General features: G+C 33.4%; 1 protein-coding gene across 1 annotated transcript in view; it reads left to right on the plus strand.

The window, feature by feature from the left end:
• Vps4 (vacuolar protein sorting 4) overlaps positions 1–19,449 on the plus strand; it is a 30,422-nt gene extending 10,973 nt beyond the window's left edge. Inside the window, exons 4-7 of the mRNA XM_072526423.1 lie at positions 2,735–3,002; positions 4,567–4,780; positions 10,004–10,232; positions 18,777–19,449. Of these exons, the coding sequence (XP_072382524.1) occupies positions 2,735–3,002; positions 4,567–4,780; positions 10,004–10,232; positions 18,777–18,878 (813 nt within the window). The 3' untranslated portion in view covers positions 18,879–19,449. The remainder of the gene's footprint in view (positions 1–2,734; positions 3,003–4,566; positions 4,781–10,003; positions 10,233–18,776) is intronic.
• The last annotated feature ends 329 nt before the right edge of the window (positions 19,450–19,778 follow it).

Consider the following 19,778-nt stretch of genomic DNA (forward strand, 5'->3'; position numbering starts at 1 on the left):
GAGTGGCATGTCCCTATCGATTTTTTGTAAGGCAGCACGTAGAGTTTCTTGGGAATAAGTAGAAGTTTTATTTCTACTTACAGTAGCCATTTTGAATCTAAAAAGAAGTCTAGTTAACTTTCCAACATTTTCTTAAAATATATATTTCATTGGATCCAATATCTGACGTTTTGGAACCAGTACCTGACAAGATATCAGTTATTAGAGCAAGAACCTGAATTAAAAAACTGACAATAGAAAACAGTTAATCATTAAAGATATATTAAATTAAATTAATAAATGTACTCTTTTAAATATAAATACATATCCCCAATAGCTGACACCACTGTCAGCTAATAGGTGTATAACTTTTTGTAGGTACCTATAGCTGACACCCCAATTCTACCCTTGCATTTATGAAAATTATGCTCTAAAACTATTTACTTCTATTTAACTAATTGTATATTTTAATTGACATTCATTGACTTACTTATAATATCTAATTTTCACTCGTTAACGACGAAAATCAAAATCACTGTTCTTAATATATTCAGAAAGCCAAGACAACAAAATCTCCTTTCATTCAACATCACGATAATGAAAAATATGGCGTATTGGACATATGACATTTTCTTATTTTCCCATATTTTTAGAAAAAATATTTTAGGTATTATTGGGATGTCAGAAATTGGTACACTTACCTTATATCAACCAAGAGGTAGAATTTTTTGCTTTCTATTAATAATAATGGTTTTGGAATTATTACATTTAATAATAGTCATGATATATTCGTTTTTTGTTAATGGAGACCATGTATCATTATGGTTTATAATGATCAGTTTGATTTCATGGGAAATCTTGATAGCTGCAATCGTTTTTTTCTAAGTATGGATAATTTAAATGTCGCTCAGTTTAAGTAGTCGATTTGCAAAAATAAGTTTTCTAATATTTATACAAATCTATTGTTAAAATTTTCAGTAGATATTGCTATGTCTACTGCACTGTTAGTTATTCCGAGGTTAAGCCACTTTTTCACCCTTTCTACAAGTTGTCCATTCAGGATTAGTTGTCCCAATTTGGTTTGATCCCAGTCAATGTAAATCAACCCATAACTCAAATGAATTTGTTAGACATTTTAGATGCTCAAATATATATTTGCGAAACACTCTAGTAACATGATTATATTATCAGATATAAGTTAATGTATGTTTAATTGATTCTGCCTAGGTATCACAATCTTACATCATTGGATACAACCAACTTCGTTATACAGTTACTTAAAATACGAGGGTCATTCGTAAAAAAAGGTTCCTTATGCCTCTGAGAAAGAATGCGATGTACTGGGAGAAATCGGACAACACTGCCTTACGCATCAACTCTTTCTCTCTCACCCAGCAGTAATGCCTCGGTGCATTGCTTACTGCCGGCCTAGCAGCCTTCGAAGATGGAGTTTCCGATCGCTATTACCGCCAGATACGAAATTCGTGCTGTGACAGGTTTTTAAAATGCAAAACGGATTTCATCTAGTGATATTCATCCTCAATTAATCGAGGTTTATGGAGAAAAGTACATATATGTTCAAAATGTTCGCAAATGGTGTAGAGAAGTGAGTGTGGTCAGTGAAGGCAGAACGGAAATTCACGATAAAGATTGGAGCGGAAGACTTGCAGTTTCAGACGAAATTGCCTAAAAAGTTGAACAAATAATGCATACATATCAGAGGTTTAAGATCCATTCGCTCAACTCGGGCATATTTTGACAGATTCATAGCTGGAAACCTACAACACAAAAGTTCCTAGCTCACAGTATTACAGCTTAAATAAACTTTTATTACAGACTTCTTTCATTGAAAAAAGAAGAATTATTATAAATAAATATTTAATAATATTATATAAAAATATTAAAAAAATATATTTCAGTTGTTATAATTTAACATAACTATTTATTATATGGTGCAAATAAATAAACATTGATTGTCGGTAATTCGTAAAGTTCTATTTGATTTACTATTTAGTTTGTTTACTAATAACGTTGGCTATGAGTACGTGTGTTTGGTTGTATAGTAATTTCCAGCCACTTCTAGTCTGTCAAAAAGTAACTAACTTCCAAAAAAAAATTACTAAATTCACTAGACAGTTCAGACTGGGAATAGCGAACTATACCATTAACGACCTTGCTTTGCGTATTCCTAAGATTTCCCACGCCACAAGTCATGGCCAGTGGTGTGAGACTTCTCCATGACAACGCTCCACCTCGTGTCTTACATCAAACTGAACAACTGCTAAGAGATTTTGGCTTTGAGAGGGTTGTGATCCCCCCCCCCCTTCAGTCTGGACCTAGCACCAAGTGATTAAGTATCACTTATTCTCAAAATTAAAGGAACACTTAGGTGTCTTACGTTTCAGTACCAATGATGAAGTCAAGGAAGAGGTAACTTAATTCCTTAATGGATTGGCGATAGAATTCTATAACATGGGGATAGAAAAGTTGAAGCGTCGTCTGCAAAATTGTTTGCAGACGAAACGGCGATTATGTAGAAAAATAGTTTAATTTTTAAAATTATGCATAACACTAAGAATAAAATAAAGCTATCTATTTTTAAAATTCATGTGAACTTTATTTTACGAATGGGCCCACTTATATAAAATAATAAATAATGTTCCGTATGCCGTATATAAAAATAATAATGTTTAACATATTTGGTAGAATATTAAATTTAACAAATGCATTGCTTACAATATGTGTGTTTTTATAGCCTCCCGGTACTGGTAAATCGTACTTAGCCAAAGCTGTAGCTACAGAAGCAAACAATTCAACATTCTTTTCTGTTTCTTCGTCCGATCTCGTTTCGAAATGGTTGGGAGAGTCAGAAAAGTTAGTCAAGAATCTTTTCGAATTGGCCAGAGCCCACAAACCTAGTATTATATTCATTGATGAAATCGATTCTTTATGCTCATCCCGTTCCGACAACGAATCAGAGTCAGCCAGGAGAATCAAAACCGAGTTTTTGGTTCAGATGCAAGGTAATGTATTATACAGTGTCTAGTTGAAGTATGTAACAAATTCATTGTAGTTAACAGTAGTTTTGGTAACAGCAGTTTGTTAATTGTACACTTTGCGCATAATTCGCTAGTAACTAGTAAATAAATGAAAATGTGTACACATTATATTAATTTTGTAGGTTAGTGGTATGAGTGGTTTTTTTTTCAATAAACCGTGAAGTTCTTAAACGTTGAGATACTTTACATTATTTCGATTGTTGGGATTTTGGAGCTGTTCAAATAATTTGTGCCTACCTATATTTTTAACATTATCTCCAATAATTATCATTTTCCAGTTTCAGCAACTGCTGTTTTATATATTATCATAATATATTATTTATCAACCATCATTGTATACTGTTTTTTGGAGTACTTTATATATACAGAATGATGACTAGAAATATAGTTTACGCAATTTCAAACGCTTGTCTGTGCTCTTTCTTTCCTGTTTTCTGTCTTTCTCTGTCTCCTTCTCTTCTTTCTCTCTCTCTCATATATATGTATATATATATATATATATATATATATATATATATATATATATATATATATATATATATATATATATATATATATATATTTCTCTCTGGTGACGCACAATCAAGTATAAAAGTTATAAAGAATATGCCCAAATTGATCCACTAATTGAGGGCATTTACTTGGCACATACCTTGAACTTCACTATCGACTTAATGTTTATTTTAATATAAGATAGTTTAATATAATAATACTAGTAAACGATGTTACAGAGAAAGTATCAAAACTTAAATGGGGGTCTCTAAATTCGACAAAAGAATGAAATATGGAATAAGAAGATAATATATTGGTCACCAAGAGAATACAAGAAAGAAATAGAAAGGCATGAGTGAGATAAAATAACGATCTTAAGAAACATGCCGGAACAAGATGAATAATAGCAGGACTAAGATATTATATGTTTAAAAACGGACGGAATAAGAGATACATACTTATATAGATATAACAAAAGAAATATAGTTAACTTCCTTAACTGTGAGGATAGAAAAGGTTACATGAATCCACCGAATATATTGCAACTTATTTATGAGTGATTCAAATATCGTCCAATGTCCGTTCTCTTCTGTTTGCATGAATGCGGAATCTACATAGAAAGCAAAATAGAAAATGCCAGTTTCTTGGAAATTTTCTGTCTGAATGGTAGGAAAGACCACTGATATTCTCTCATTTAAATTTTGAAATCATGAAAGCGCAATAGTTCTCGATGTATTTGTGATCACAGAAATAAGTGATAAAATATCATGATAAGAATACTTATTACACAGAAGTACTCTACAATACTGTAATTACTCTGCACGAGGCGTTTGGATTTTATGTGGCAAATTGAGGACTTAAATTACTGTGAAACTGTGAACTGTTATATTTATTGCTATTTTCCTGAAAATTTTTTGGAAAATTATGAATTTGTTCCATATTTTTTGGGTACTTTATTATACTATCGTTATTAAAAATTATATTATTGTTATTTTTAATATGATCATCATATTCTTACAAATTTCTCGTTTTTTAGGCGTGGGCCACGATACTGAAGGTATCCTTGTCCTCGGTGCTACGAATATTCCTTGGGTATTGGATTCTGCCATTCGAAGAAGATTTGAGAAGAGAATTTACATCCCTCTACCAGAAGAACCTGCCAGAGCTGTTATGTTTAAATTGCATTTAGGAAATACTCACACGGAGTTAACAGATGAAGATATTAAGGAGTTGGCATCTAAAACCGAAGGGTATGTCTTTTTTAACATTCAAAAAAGTTTAAAATCATTTGTACAATTAAAACAATAAGTAAACTGTTTTGTTTTCAATACTATTATATATATATATATATATATATATATATATATATATATATATATATATATATATATATATATATATATATATATATAACTAAGTAGTACACGCATCTTAACGAGTATACTTCACAGCTTCTTGTTCTTCTTCCTTCTTATATGCAGGCTTTAAAGCCTATTTCTTCTTCAATATTAGTCTCTTAAATTGTTTAAATTATCGCACCATCTTTATCTTGGTCTGCCAATACTTCTTCGTCCATTTGGTGACTTATCTCTTGCTATTCGTACTATCCTATCCTCTGCCATTCTACTAATGTGTTCGTTTCACTCCTGTTTCCGTTTTGTCACTCATCCTTTTATGTCTTCTATATTGCATGCTATTCTTATGTTTTCGCTTCTCTCCCTATTCAACAGACTTTTCTCTGATATTCGTCGGAGTATTTTCATCTCTGTTGTTTCTAGTAGTCGTCTCGTTTTAGATGTCTCAGGTCTTGTCTCCGCCGTGTATGTTAATATAGGTCTAATTGCTGCTTTATAAATTCTTGTTTTTGTGCCTTTTCTTAGGTGTTTGTTCTTCCAGATTATGTCATTAAGAGATCCCGCTGCTTTACTTGCTTTTAAGCTTTGTTCTCGTACTTTCTTCTTCAACATATCCGTAACTAGTTATATTTATTCCCAGATATCTAAACCTTGCTTACTGCTTAATTATTTTCCCATCAATTTCGATTTTACATCGTAGTGGGTATTTAGATGTTGTCATACATTGGTTTTTTTCTGTTGATATTATCATATTGTATTTGAAGGCTGTTGTATTGAAGGTGTGTGTTAATCTTTGGAGCTCGTCGTCTGTCTCGGCGATTAATGCGGCGTCGTCTGCATAACATAATATTAGGATTTGTTTTTTCTCCATTTTGTAACCATCACCTTTACGTCCTGCTCGTATTATTTCGTCCATTATTATATTAAAGAGAAGTGGGCTTAACGACTCACCCTGTCTGACTCCGCTTTGTACTCTTATATACTGTGTTAGTTTTCCATTTATCTTTGCTTTGATTATGGAAGTATATGTTTTCGATGGTTGAATATTGATTGGTACCTTTTCTTTTATATAGTAGGTGTAAGACGTCTTCGACTTGGATGCGATCGAAAGCCTTTGTCAGGTCTATAAAACATAGATATGCTGGTTTATTGTACTCGATGGCCTTTTCTGTGATTTGTCTTAGTACAAATACGGCGTCTATGCAGGATCTTCCGGATCTAAATCCTTGTTCACCTGATAAAGTTGTTAGTTTATTGATTTTGTTGTTTAGAACTTTTGTGGTAAACTTAAGTGCGGTGTTCAGTAGATTTATACCTCCATAATTGTTGGGGTCTGTTTGTCTGCTGCGAAATCTATAATTCTTTGTCCATTGTTGTTACTTATTTCATGCAGGCTACGTATACCTATTGTTCCCTGATATAATTCATCTCTTCCTATTTTTGCGTTTAAATCTCCTAAAATTATTTTAACGCTATAATTGTTTATCTTTGACACTTCTTGGTCTAATCTGGCATGTTTTGTTTTCAATACCATAGAGATATAAGAGTAAGTAGTACACGCATCTTAACGAGTATTTGTTGGTGACACGACCGTTGACATTAAAGAAGGTAGGGTATGCCCAATTTCTTCACTTGTTGAGTGTTCAATAACCAAGAGTGTTGAGGTGCACTCAGCCTGTTTGGAAAAAGACAGTCTAGACAAAGGAAGAATCTGGATTAATCAAATAAAAAAATGTATGTAAGAAAGATGAGAAAACGAACAAAATGATGTTACTTAACGCTGGCGAAACCTTTGTGGGTCTAAAAGAACCAATTGCCAAAAAGACTGGATGACACCAGATATTATAAAGCGCATAGAGGAAAAACGACAAAACAGAAACACAAATAAAGAAAAATACAAGCAAATCAAGAAACTAACAAAAACACAGATCAAAGAAGCTAAAGAACGCTGGATGGATGAATATTGCAAAGAAATAGAGGAATGTAATATAAAACACGACACACATAACCTACATAAGGAACTAAAATAAGTTACGAGCAATACACGGAAGAGAATACCACAAGTTATAAGAAACTCCAATGGATATCTCCAATTATCAGAAGAAGAAAAACAACAAACTTGGGAGAAATACATCAAGGACTTATTTACAGATAATAGGGAAGAAATAAATTAAACATTTCCAACTAATGAAAATATACAAATTCTAATATGAGAGGTGAAACAGGCAATTAAAAACCCAAAAAGCCAGGTCCTGATGAAATTCCAGTAGAAATATTAAAAATCCTAAATGACGAGAATATTGAGTGTCTACTAAAATATACCACGACAGTCAAATTCTTGATGAATGGTTCAAATCTATCTTTTTACCCTTACCCAAGAAAAATAATCCCAATTAATTAATGCGATGAATACCGATTAATTAGCCTCACGAGTCACACTTTAAAAATACTACTCGAAGTTATTCAACAGCGTATATATAAAAATGTGAAGAACAATTAGACAACACACAATTTGGAATTAGAGGTGGAATGGGAACAAGAGAGGCATTATGCGCAATGACGGTACTATTACAAAAATGTAGGCAATATAATAAAAACGTATTTATATTATAGATTTTCAAAAAGCGTTTGACAGAGTTCAACATGGTAAACTTATACATGCATTAAAACACATACACCTAAATCCCAAGAATATTAATTTAATCAAAAATCTATACTACAATCAAACAGCAGTCATAAGGGTGGAAGATAGTGAGACAAACCAAGTAGAAATTCAAAGAGGAGCCAGGCAGGGATGTGTGCTGTCGCTACAATTATTTAATGTGTACTCTCAACTAATATTTCAGGAGGCACTATGGGAAAGAACTGAAAGTGTAAGGATTAGAGGGAGCATCATTAATAACATAAGATTTGCAGACGATACCGCAATCATGGCAGAAAATATAGAAGATTTACAAATTCTTATGGAAATCATTAACAATGATGTGTTAGATGAGATTAAGAATGAATATGGATAAAACCAAATACATGGTGAAGAACCCTGTTGTCGAGATCATCTGGCATAGCATCTGATAGCAACCCCCGTAGAGTCCTACGTTGCCATGTGATTAGTTCCTTTTATAACTTAAACATCATAGTTTTTAAATATCAAAGATGTAATTCAAATTTAATCAAACTATTCGCGATAGCCAATTCCGACAGGGGGCGCTTAAGATTTTAAAGATGGACGATCACTTCGGGAAAACAAATCATGTCATTTGACACCATTATATGGAGAATACATAATGAGGAACGCACTCGATGGATGGAGAGGCGGCATTTCCATTGCAGGAAAAAAATCTCAAACTTAAGATTCGCAGACGATACAACACTGATAGCAACATCTGAAGAGGAGATGTCGAGACTGATAAAGAGAGTAGAAACTGAAAGCAACAAGTGTGGGCTCAAGATTAATAATCAGAAAACAAAAATCATGATTGTGGACCACGCGAATATCCTCCAAACAACAGGCGCCCTAAATCAATTCGAGAAAGTAGACGAGTTCACGTATCTAGGATCTTCCTTAAGCAATGCAGCCTCCTCCCATACGGAAATTCGCAGAAGAATAGGGATGGCCAAGAACGCGATGAGTCGACTGTCAAAAATATGGAAGGACCGCTCTTTATCCAAAAAACTCAAAATGAGACTGGTACGGACACTCATTTTTTCAATCTTCAGTTACGGTGCCGAAACATGGACAATAAAATCAGAGGATAGGAAAAGGATTGACGCATTCGAAATGTGGTGCTGGAGACGAATGCTACGCGTCTCGTGGACGGAGCACAGATCCAATCAGTCGATTCTCGAAGAGCTAAACATTCAGACCAGACTCTCCTCTCAGTGTCTTGCAAATGTTTTAAAGTTTTTTGGCCACATTGCGAGAAGAGACAATGACAACTTAGAAAGACTAATTGTGTGCGGAAACGTAGAAGGACGTAGAGGCAGAGGCCGCTCACCTATCCGATGGTCAGATCAAGTACAGAAAGCCACTGGAGAGACGTTTTCCGAGTCTATGAGAGCAGCCCAAAATCGCAAGAGATGGAGAGAATTGACAGCCCGCATTGTAGGAAATCACGATCCTCAGCAATGAGGAAACGACAAGAGAGAGAGAGAGATGTCATTTGATCTCGAAGCTATAAAACGTTTATTATAAATAATTTACACGTGTGTTTTGCCAAAGTAAAAGTTGGAGTACGTTCTTCAAAGTTTATTTGTTTGTGATTCGACTTTATACATACGGTAATTGACTCCAAACCTGAATAAAAATAAAATTAAATGTTTGCTTTTTTACAGTATGTCTGAAACACGGAAAATACAATTTACATTATCTCAATTATTTTTGTGGTTGCAAGGTCGCCAGAGATCTTTAATTGAGGGTGAGTGATTTTGTAAATTACGCCTTACGTTTTCTACTAATAACTTCATGAGACCTTTGGGGCAATTTAGCTGATGGAACAGCATTTTTCTTTAGTCTTTTCAATTTAGTTTCAGGTGTTACTATAAAGTAAATTAAATATAAATATATTAAAATATAAATAATATTTTAATCAACACCTACTTTTAAAGTAATCGTTCTCAGTAAAATATAAACTGCACAGTCATGTACTTGGTTATAGGTTAGCCAATTCGCAAAATGCATTGCCAAACTTTTCTCATATTCTCGTTCAGCGGAAACTGTATGGAATTTTTTTTGTGAATTATAATAGGATGAACATTGAGGAACACTGCAATAGTTTTTTGAAGTCGAAGTCATGGTTAATTACAATATAAACCGGTCGCTAATAAGTATACAAATTAATGACAATTTTAAGGTTTTCCCGAAGTGGATGCTTTTGAAATCAACCACCAGGCCCACTTTGCGGTTCCTCGCGAATATTTAAAGGGTTTTTATCCACATATTTAGTGGCTTCAAACATGTACATCCAAATAGCACTGATGATGGAATAGTTATTCCGAAAACGTTGTGATGTAGCCCGATAGGGTTTGTTTTTATTAATATACGTTTTATAAAGGAAATTTTTTAAATAAAAATAAAGTTTGTTCTAAAAAAGAATATACTAAAAGAGTGTTATATTTCAGGTATTCCGGAGCTGATATAAGTATCGTAGTTCGTGACGCTCTCATGCAACCCGTCCGAAAAGTCCAAACTGCAACTCACTTCAAAAAGGTCAGAGGTCCTTCGCCGCTTGATCCCAACACCATCGTAGACGATTTGCTGCTTCCATGTTCTCCAGGAGATCCGGGAGCGATGGAAATGTCTTGGATGGATATCTCAAGTGAAAAATTAGCTGAGCCTCCTGTTACAGTGGTAAGTTGATCCTTGTTAATTTTTTTATTTTTGTAAAAAACGGTAAAATTATACTGGAATATCGTTGACAATTAAAGGGACGGTACTGGCGCTTAGCCCGCGGGACGTCTCGCATGCCACACAAAAACTGCACTTTTATTATTATCGGAATGATTTGGTAATTAAAGTTATACAATGTATATTTTGCTTCCTTGATTATAGTTGATCATGTTTTTCTTTCATTGGCTTGTTTTTCTCATTCTCGTATTGCTAGTTCTTTTAAATCCTGGTTAATAAGATCAATCCATCTCTTTGTGAGCCTACCTCTCGGTCTCTTCCCGTTTAATTCTTTTCTAAGTATTTTTTTGTATTTGTCTTATCATCCATCCTTTCTATGTGTCCCAACCAACTCAGTCGTTTTCTTTGTATTTCTTTTGTAATAGTCGGTCTATTAAATATTCTATTTATTTCGTGGTTCATTCTTATACACCATTCCCCATTCTCCTGTATAGGTCCAAATATTTTCCTTAACATTTTTCTTTCCCATCTAAGAAGTTGTTCCTCTTGTTCACTAGTCAAAGTCTATGTTTCTGATGCATACGTTACTACGGGTCTCTTAACTGTTGTGTATATTTTTATTTTTGAGTTATTACAGTATTGCCCAAAATAAACAGTACTGAAACTGAAACATAGATGTCTCTTTGTGCGCGCTGTCATATTCAAATTAAATAGTATAGACCTGTCAAGTAATCCTTAAACAATTAATTATTAAGGCCTAATTGTTAAAAATGGTGTTAAGTACAGAGGAGGTTTCTTGTGGAGCATTATTTTCGCTCATACAGAATCGGCTAACGTAATAGTGCAAGTCTGCAATACGTGTGTGATCAATTCACACAACGATTTAACAAACGTTCTCCAAGTAATGCTGTAATTTTGAAGGTTGTTGAAAAGTTTAGAAATACGGGTAATGTATTGTGCCAACGAAAAGGAAACTCGGGGCGTCCCAGGACAGTTAACAACAACGATAACCATGAACGTGTTTTGGAGCGAATCTTGGAAAATCCGAAAGCCAGCCAGACATGAACAGCGAAACGAACGATTGGCTTAAAACGAACTTCCTTGCAAAGAATACTGAAGGAGCTGGGTGCATTTTCATATGTGATTCAGGTTTATCAACAATTACATACCAGGGATTATCACAGTAGAGTGGAATATTGTGCCAGAATTTGGGGCATGGCTAAAACTGCCGTTTTTAAACGGGCACCACAAACCATCAATGAGTTAAAGGATGCCGTTAGAGCCTTCTTCGCGGACTTGCGACAACCTTTATTCCATAAAATTACGAGAAATCTGGAATATTGGTATGAAGTCTGTCTTGAGAGAGGAGGAGCTCATTTAGAACATGTTATAAATTGTCAATAATGTATTTTTTAAAACAATAAAATAATTACAAGTTCAGTACTGTTTATTTGGGCTATACTGTATATACTAATTTTGACTATAATATTCTGTCTGCTACAGACGCATTTGCTTCCAACTGAAATTCTCGCTGTTCCTGATCACTGTTTTTATTTCTCTCTGTAACTATTAATCCTAAATATTTGAAATGGTCTTCTCTTTCAAATGTTTGCTCAAGATATATGAGTGCCTTTCATTTGTACTTTTCCCGAGTTGTTTTCATGTACTTTGTCTTTGAGACATTAACTTCTAAACCCATAGTATGTGCCGCTTCTTTAAAATATATATAAATCTTTTCTAGGTATTTTAATGTCCAGCTAATTATGTCTATATCATCTGCGTAAGCTATGACTTGGTTGATTTTTGTAAATATTGTACCTTCTCTATAGCGCATCTCCTTGTGTTATATCTTCATCCGACAGTTGATTTTGGATTCTTAATTTTACTTTGATGTTGGTTAGGCATAGTTTTACTAATCTGATTAGTTTTTTTGGCACATTTAACTCTTGCATTGCGTTATATAATTCCCTTCTAATTGTTATACGAAATATACGAAAATATACGAAAAGTTCGGTATTCCGTTCGTAGAATTTTTTCAGCGTTTGCCTTATAAATATGTGGTTTATAGTTGACCTACCTTTTCTGAATCCTCCTTGATAACCCCTGTTGTTTGTTCCATTATATTGTTTAGCCTTCCTTCTAATATTTTGCTAAATATTTTGTATCCAACGTTTAGTAGTGATATTCCCCGGTATTTATTGCAGTCGAACTTATCTCCGTCCTTATGTAAAGGGCATACCACTGCTATTTTCCATTGTTCCAGCATTATTTCTGTATTCCATATATCTAGTATTAACTTCGATATTTCACTCTGTAATCTATGCCCTCCATATTTTAACATTTCTACGGTTATTGTATCGCATCCTGGGACCTTGTTTTTTTCATTTTTTTATTACATTTTTTATTTCTTCTTCTGTTGTTTCATATACAGTGGGTGATCAAATTATTAGAGCCAGCCCATACAATTTTACTTTTTGTTTAATAAATGGTATGTAATTGAGCTATAAAACATATTTTTGTGCTTAATTCTGTTTTAGTGTGATTTAGAACCTTATAAAGTTTACAAATAATAAAAAAGAAACAAGTACCTACAAGAAAACACTTAAAATTATGCCTTGAGCTTAATAATTGGTATTGTCACCCTTTGCAGCAATGACCGCCTGGCACCTTCTTGGCATACTTCCTATGTATTTCTGGCAACTTTGTTGAATTGTTTCACTCCTGTGCCATACTGCTATTAAACGCTCGATCAATTGACGCTTTGTGGTTATAAGTTCAGTAGAAATTTCTTTCTTCATGAGCTTCCAAAGATTTTCTATTGGATTCAGATCTGGCGAATTACCAGGCCACTCCAACACCTTTATCTGGTTGTCAGCGAGTAATTTTGTAACAGTTTTTGCCTTGTGAGAATGCGCCAAGTCATGCATAAACGTAAATCTCTTATTCCGGAACCACACCTGGACCTGGGGAACCATTTTTGTTTGAAGTTCTCTCAAATACTGGTCCTGCCGCATTGTTCCTTCGACAATGTTAAGTCTACCAGTTTCTTGACTGCTTATGATCGACCACAACATGATGCTCAGGGAATGCTTTACCGTCCTTACCATACAATCCGTTTTGTATTTTTCCCCGGGTCTTCTCACAAATGCAGCTCTATCCATAAGGATCTGTACGGTAAATTCGTATGAAAAACAAACCTGGAATATTAATATTATTTTATAATCGTGGTCAAATTGATCAACTGTAAACCACATAAAAGAAAAACAATGTTAAGCAATGTTATTTACCTGATTCCAATCATCAATGGTCCAATCTTTATGATTTTTAGCCAATTGAAGCCTTTTTTTCTTCATGGCCGGTGTGAGTAGCACCTTTTTTGCAGGGCGACAGGTTGAAAATCCCATATCCTTTATTCGCCGACGAGCTGTCATTGGTTAAATATTGATGCCAGACTGACTCATTTTCGTTAAAATCCTTCAAGGTTGTTTTCTGTTTGCCAAGACAATATCTCGAATTTTTCTTTCATCTCGTGGTGTTGTAATTTTTTTTCGACCACATTTTTGTTTGCCCCCTAGTATCTGAGTCACGTATTGCCACGCCCGCTGTGTTGGCACTGTTGTCAGACTATTTATTGTATGTACTTTTATAAAGTGTTATAAGATAATCAAATGGAAACAAACGCATTAATATATTATACAGCTCAATTATATACTCTTTTGTTAAAAAAATTTAATTTTACTAGGTGGCTTTAATAATTTGGTCACCCACTGTAGGTCTGAATCAGCCTCTCCGACTAATCTTAGCTCTTCTATTTCGTAACGTTGATTTTGTTTATTCAACAGTTCTTCGAAATATTCTCTCCACCTATTTAGCACTGCTTTTTCGTCTGCTGTTAGCTCACCATTTGTCTTTGGATAATTTTGTTCTTGCTTGGAAACGTTTTTTCTCAAAATTTATTTTCTTATAGAATTGTTTTATATCATTTTTCTGTTCATGTTCTTCTATCCTTACTTGCAATATATTCCTCTTTGGTTTCTTCTATACTGTTGATCAGCATTTTAATACTAGCTTGATTTTTTTGTTCCATTAGCCTCTCATACCATCTTTTTTGGTTAGGTTGTTTGGTTTCCCCCACTACCTATTTTGCAGCTGTTATAACTGCTTCTTTTAAAACCCTCTACTCATCTTCGATATTTCTGACCTGTTTTTCATTTACTTTATTACATTCTTCAATTATGTTTTCTTTTTTCATTTCATATCTTGCTCTTTTTCATCATTAGATGAAAAGATGTGTGTTAATCTTTGGAGCTCGTCTTCTGTCTCGGCGATTAATGCGGCGTCGTCTGCATAACATAATATTTAGATTTCTTTGTTCCACATTTTGTAACCATGACCTTTACGTACTGCTTGTATTATTTCGTCCATTATTATATTAGAGAGAAGTGGGCTTAACGAGTCACTCTGCTTGACTCCGCTTTGTACTGGTATACACTGTGTTAGTTTTCCATTTATCTTTGCCTTTCTTCGATTATGGAAGTATATGTTTTCGATGGTTTGTATAATATTGATTGGTATCTTTTCTTTTATACAGTAGGTGTAAGACGTCTTCGACTTGGATGCGATCGAAAGCCTTTGTCAGGTCTATAAAATATACATATGTTGGTTTATTATACTCGATGGCCTTTGCTGTGATTTTTTTTTTACAAATACGGCGTCTACGCAGGATCTTCTGGATCTGAATCCTTGTTCATCTGATAAAGTTATTAGTTTATTGATTGTGTTGTTTAGAACTTTTGTGGTAAGCTTAAGTGCGGTGTTCAGTAGATTTATACCTCTATAATTGTTGGGGTCTGTTTGTCTGCTGCGAAATCTATAATTAATTGCCCGTTGTCGTTGCTTATTTAATGCAGGCTACGTATACGTATTGTTCCCTGATATAATTCATTTCTTCCTATTTTTGCGTTTAAATCTCCTAAAATTATTTTAACGCTATAATTTTTTATCTTTCACACTTCTTGGTCTAATCTGGCATAAAAATTTTTCTTTTCTTCTGCTTTTTTGTCCTCTGTAGGAGCATGACGTTTATGAGATTTATATCAAAGAACGTTGCTTTCATTTTCAGAATAGCTATCCTTTCGTTAATGTTGGTAAAACTTTTTACCGCGTGCTTGTATCTTTCACTTATTATGAAACCCATCCTACCTTGTCCAGCTGATGAATTACCGTGACATATTAGGTATTTTCCGTAGTCCCAGATGTCTTCGTTATTCTATCTCATTTCTTGCAATGCTAAAATATCTATTTTGTAGATTTTTATTTGATCAATAAATTATTTACAATATGTATTTACAATAAGTTATTGCTCTGATTTTTCCTGGCATTACAATTATGAGGAATTATGCATTGATTTATTATTGCAGTTTGATCGTTTTTTTGGCCTACCTTCATAACTCTATTATCTTTACCCTTATCCTGAAGATTAAAGTCAACATTAATATTAAAATCAAAATTATCAAAAGTTCTCATTAAAAAAAAATCATTATTTTTTTTAACATAACATAATGATTCTTAATCACGTTAACATTATTTTTATATTCGTTACTGTTACAATTAAGTATGCTACTTCGGTTTTCGGTAATGTCTTCTTCCATTGTTGTTTTTATTTTATTTTCTTTTTATTGTTTCTCCGTCCAACTTGCTTTCGTTACTTGTTTTTTGAGTGCGCTGTTTTCGTTATTTTCGTTGTTCCTTCTGTAGTAATGACTATTGATAGTTCTTCCTCCGAGAGGGATTTATCACCTTATTGTCTAGATTTATTATTTTTCAAATCTTCTGTTACTATAGCTTCCTTTTGTTGTTATAAAGTTTGCAGTTGACTCAACGTGAATAATTCGCCATTTAGAATCAATTTTTTATAACAAATACCTGCATTTGACCTTTTTCTCTTGCTTTTTTTTTGATATTTTCGAAGTTCCTTTCTTTGAATTTGTATGTCTTTTGGATAGTCTTCATTTATAAATATGTCTGTACCTCTTAATTTCTGTGTTTCTTTTAGGACCTCGTTCCTTTTATTCAAATTTTTTAATTCGATGAGGATTGGTCTTTTCTTAATATTTTTGATACCAAATCTTCGTATTTCTATAATATCTTGATATGTATTTAGTTCAATTGCAATTTTCTTGAAATTTCTGATATCTTATGTTTGATAAGCGTTTCGTTTTCATTTTCAATTTCTTCTATTTCTTGGATGATCAGATTATTTTTTCTTACTTCTCTTTCTAATACCTGTACATTTCTTTCTTGAATTTGCAGTATTGTTTGAAGTTCTTGATTCTTTTCTTTTAAATCTCTGTTTTCGTCTGTTAGTTCTGTCATCTCTTTAGTAATTGTGTCGATTTTGTCTTCCATTCTCATGTTTTGCTTCTCCAGATGATGTAACTTTAATATTTTTTCAAGGGTCGCATCGATTTTCTGTTCCATTCCTTTATAACGGAGAATTTTAGTGTATGGTCACCTTTATTTTAGCGAACCGTAATTACTGTTTTGAACAAAAACAAAACGTTACTTACAATATAAAAAGTTAATGTATTAAAATTTATTAAACATACTAAAAACTTTTACTTTAATAATTTTAAACAATAATCTAATCATTTCTTAACTTGTCTATTAATAAGGTCTCCAATCGTTCGATACAAAACCATTCGATCCGATACTAGTAAAGCAAGTATCGTTTGTCCGGGTATCGATGCTAGAACCACTAAGGTATCGAATAGAAGTATCGAAGTATCGTTAGCATACATACCTACAAGTCCTTATGAACAAAATCACATACTACAGTCAACAATATAGACTCGATATAAACGTAAAGAAGACAAAGCTCCTGATAATTAACAAGAAAAAGATAATAGAATACCAACTCTACGTCAACCAAACACAAGTAGAAAGAGGGACGCACTACAACTAGGTACCTCGGCACTATAATTAATGAAGAATGTACCAACAACCAGGAGATAAGAGCGCGCATCGGAAAAGCTAGATCCACCTTCAACCGCATGAGAGCCTTCTTCAAGAGCTACAACCTCTCTCTTGTTATAAGTAAGAATGCTGCGATGCTACGTCTTCTGTGTCCTTTTTTATGGTGCTGAATCGTGGACCTTAAACGAAGACATGTGCAGAAGATTGGAAGCATTTGAGATGTGGCTATGCGGGAGAATACGTAAGATCCCGTGAACTGACCGAGTCACAAATGAATAGGTCCTCAGAAGAATGAAGAAGAACCGAGAGGTACTGATCACCATCAAATCTCAAAAATTACAATACTTCCTGCAAAGAAAAATATTTGGACAGCAAAGTCCCAGACGACAAAGGACATCCTGGTTAAAGAACCTCAGAACCTGGTTAAACACAACATCTGAAACATGAAAATGAAAAACAAAGTGATGTCAATTCGAAAAAATCAAAATATACCTCAACCTTGCCCAATAGACAGGCACATTTTAGAACAGGTCAACACGTTCAAATATCTGGGATGTTGGATTGATAGCAGTTTAAATCCTAATCTAGATATAAAATCGAAAATAGAACAAGCCAGCAAATTTTTGGAAAAAAATTAAATTATTCCTATGTGATTCTCGAATGGAACCGAAACTCGACTATGGTTATCAGAATGCAACATCTGGTCGACTCTCCTCTATGAAACTTGGACCCTTAAAACATCAACCGTAAATAAATTAGATGCATTTGAAATGTGGGTCTACCGGATGATCCTCAAGATTTCATGGACATCGCATACCTTAACAAAGAAATGCTGCATAGAATAGGCAAGGAACGAGAACTTTTCAACAAAGTTGAAAGTTAGAAAAACATCATAGCTAGGCCACATACTGAGAAATAATAAGTACCAATATGCTCAACTAATAGTGAAAGGAAAAGAGGACGAGGAAGGAAAAGAGTATTGTGGCTAAGAAAAATCCTACAATGGACAGGGCGAAATTTTGAACAGCTGGAGCCAGAGTGGAGTTTCTGGAGAGCAATTGTAGTAGCTAACCTGCATTGAGGAGAGGGCACTTTAAGAAGATGAAGGTCGATATTCCGCTTGGCTCTTTTGGATGTATAGATCGTTTGATGTCACTTGGTGCACATACGGTTTGTAGAAACATAGGTACTTTTTGCGCCATTTCATAACCATTAATGGAATCGGGGTCCATAATTATACCTCCAAACCCAAAAAGAACAGCTTAAAAAATGGACTCACAAAAGTTCGTTGCAATCAAAGGTAAACTGATTTGCTAAGAAAAGGAAAGTCAGGAAAGGTTATGTCAACTCTGATTTGAGCTTGTTATGGAGTTATCTTGGTAGACCACTCAAAAAAGAGAAAGACAGACCGAGTATTGTAATTTGTTACAAAAGCTTTGCAAAGAGTCGACCTTTTCTTTTAAACAATATAGCTCTAGCATTACGGCTTATAAAACTTGTAATGTTTAAGTTTTATATCTTCTAAAAACTCTTATTGAACATTTAATCATTATATTCACATTTTTTTTCTAGAATGACATGATGAGATCAATCGCAACCTCCAAACCAACCGTCAACGACGAAGATCTCACGAAACTCAAAAAGTTTATGGAAGACTTCGGCCAAGAAGGATAAAGTTTAGGTATACACCAGATTTACTATTTAAAAGAGAGATTCTTGTATAATATTTGTATTCTTTTAATGCATATATAGATCGTAAAAACCACACAAAACTTCAACATTTTGCATTAAGTGTTATTAGAAAACAAAAGATTAATGTTGTTATACTGTTGCTTTAATATTATTTTTTTAATAAATTGAATTTTTCTTTTTTATATTACGGCCTTATTATACAGTAAGATAGTATATATTTGTATTCTTAATTATAAATGAAGTTAATGAAACATGTTTTTAGAATATTCACTTGTTCTTTGTATATAAAGTAATAAAAAACAGATTGGTTTAAAATAATTGTAATGGCTTAAAGCAAGTTATCTATAAGCTTCAAAGACATACTCAGTGTCTTATCCGATTTCTGTTAGTAAACGATCTGATTCATTTATTTATCTGTTGTAATTAAAATCTGAAATAAAAATGTCACAATATGTAGATTGTTTTCCACCTTAGGATAGGTCACTGTATGGCATTGTTTTCAAAAGTTTGTACATTACTTTCTTTTAATATAACTATTTTTTTAAGTTAAAAATTGTGTTTATATATTTATTTTAGTGTTTCATTTTTAAATAAAAACAGTCAAAAGAAAACACAGAACTGTTAAGGATATATTGGTTTCCAGTATTAAACGGACTATATTGTGTCCGCGTCCAAGATACTCTTCATTAAAACGTAAGCACTGATCAGCCACAGAACAAATAAAAATTATTGCTTTATTCTGTGCCTCAGCCACGTGATGATAATTTGGAGATCCGGCTTACAGAGTTGCACTCAGCCAAAGCGTTCACATTTTAATTAATTCATTATAGTTATATTGAGATAAATTATTATATATAAACTCATTATAAATCATTTTACATC

The sequence above is a fragment of the Diabrotica undecimpunctata genome, chromosome 3 (assembly GCF_040954645.1).
Source record: "Diabrotica undecimpunctata isolate CICGRU chromosome 3, icDiaUnde3, whole genome shotgun sequence".
Classification (NCBI taxonomy): Eukaryota; Metazoa; Arthropoda; class Insecta; order Coleoptera; family Chrysomelidae; genus Diabrotica; species Diabrotica undecimpunctata.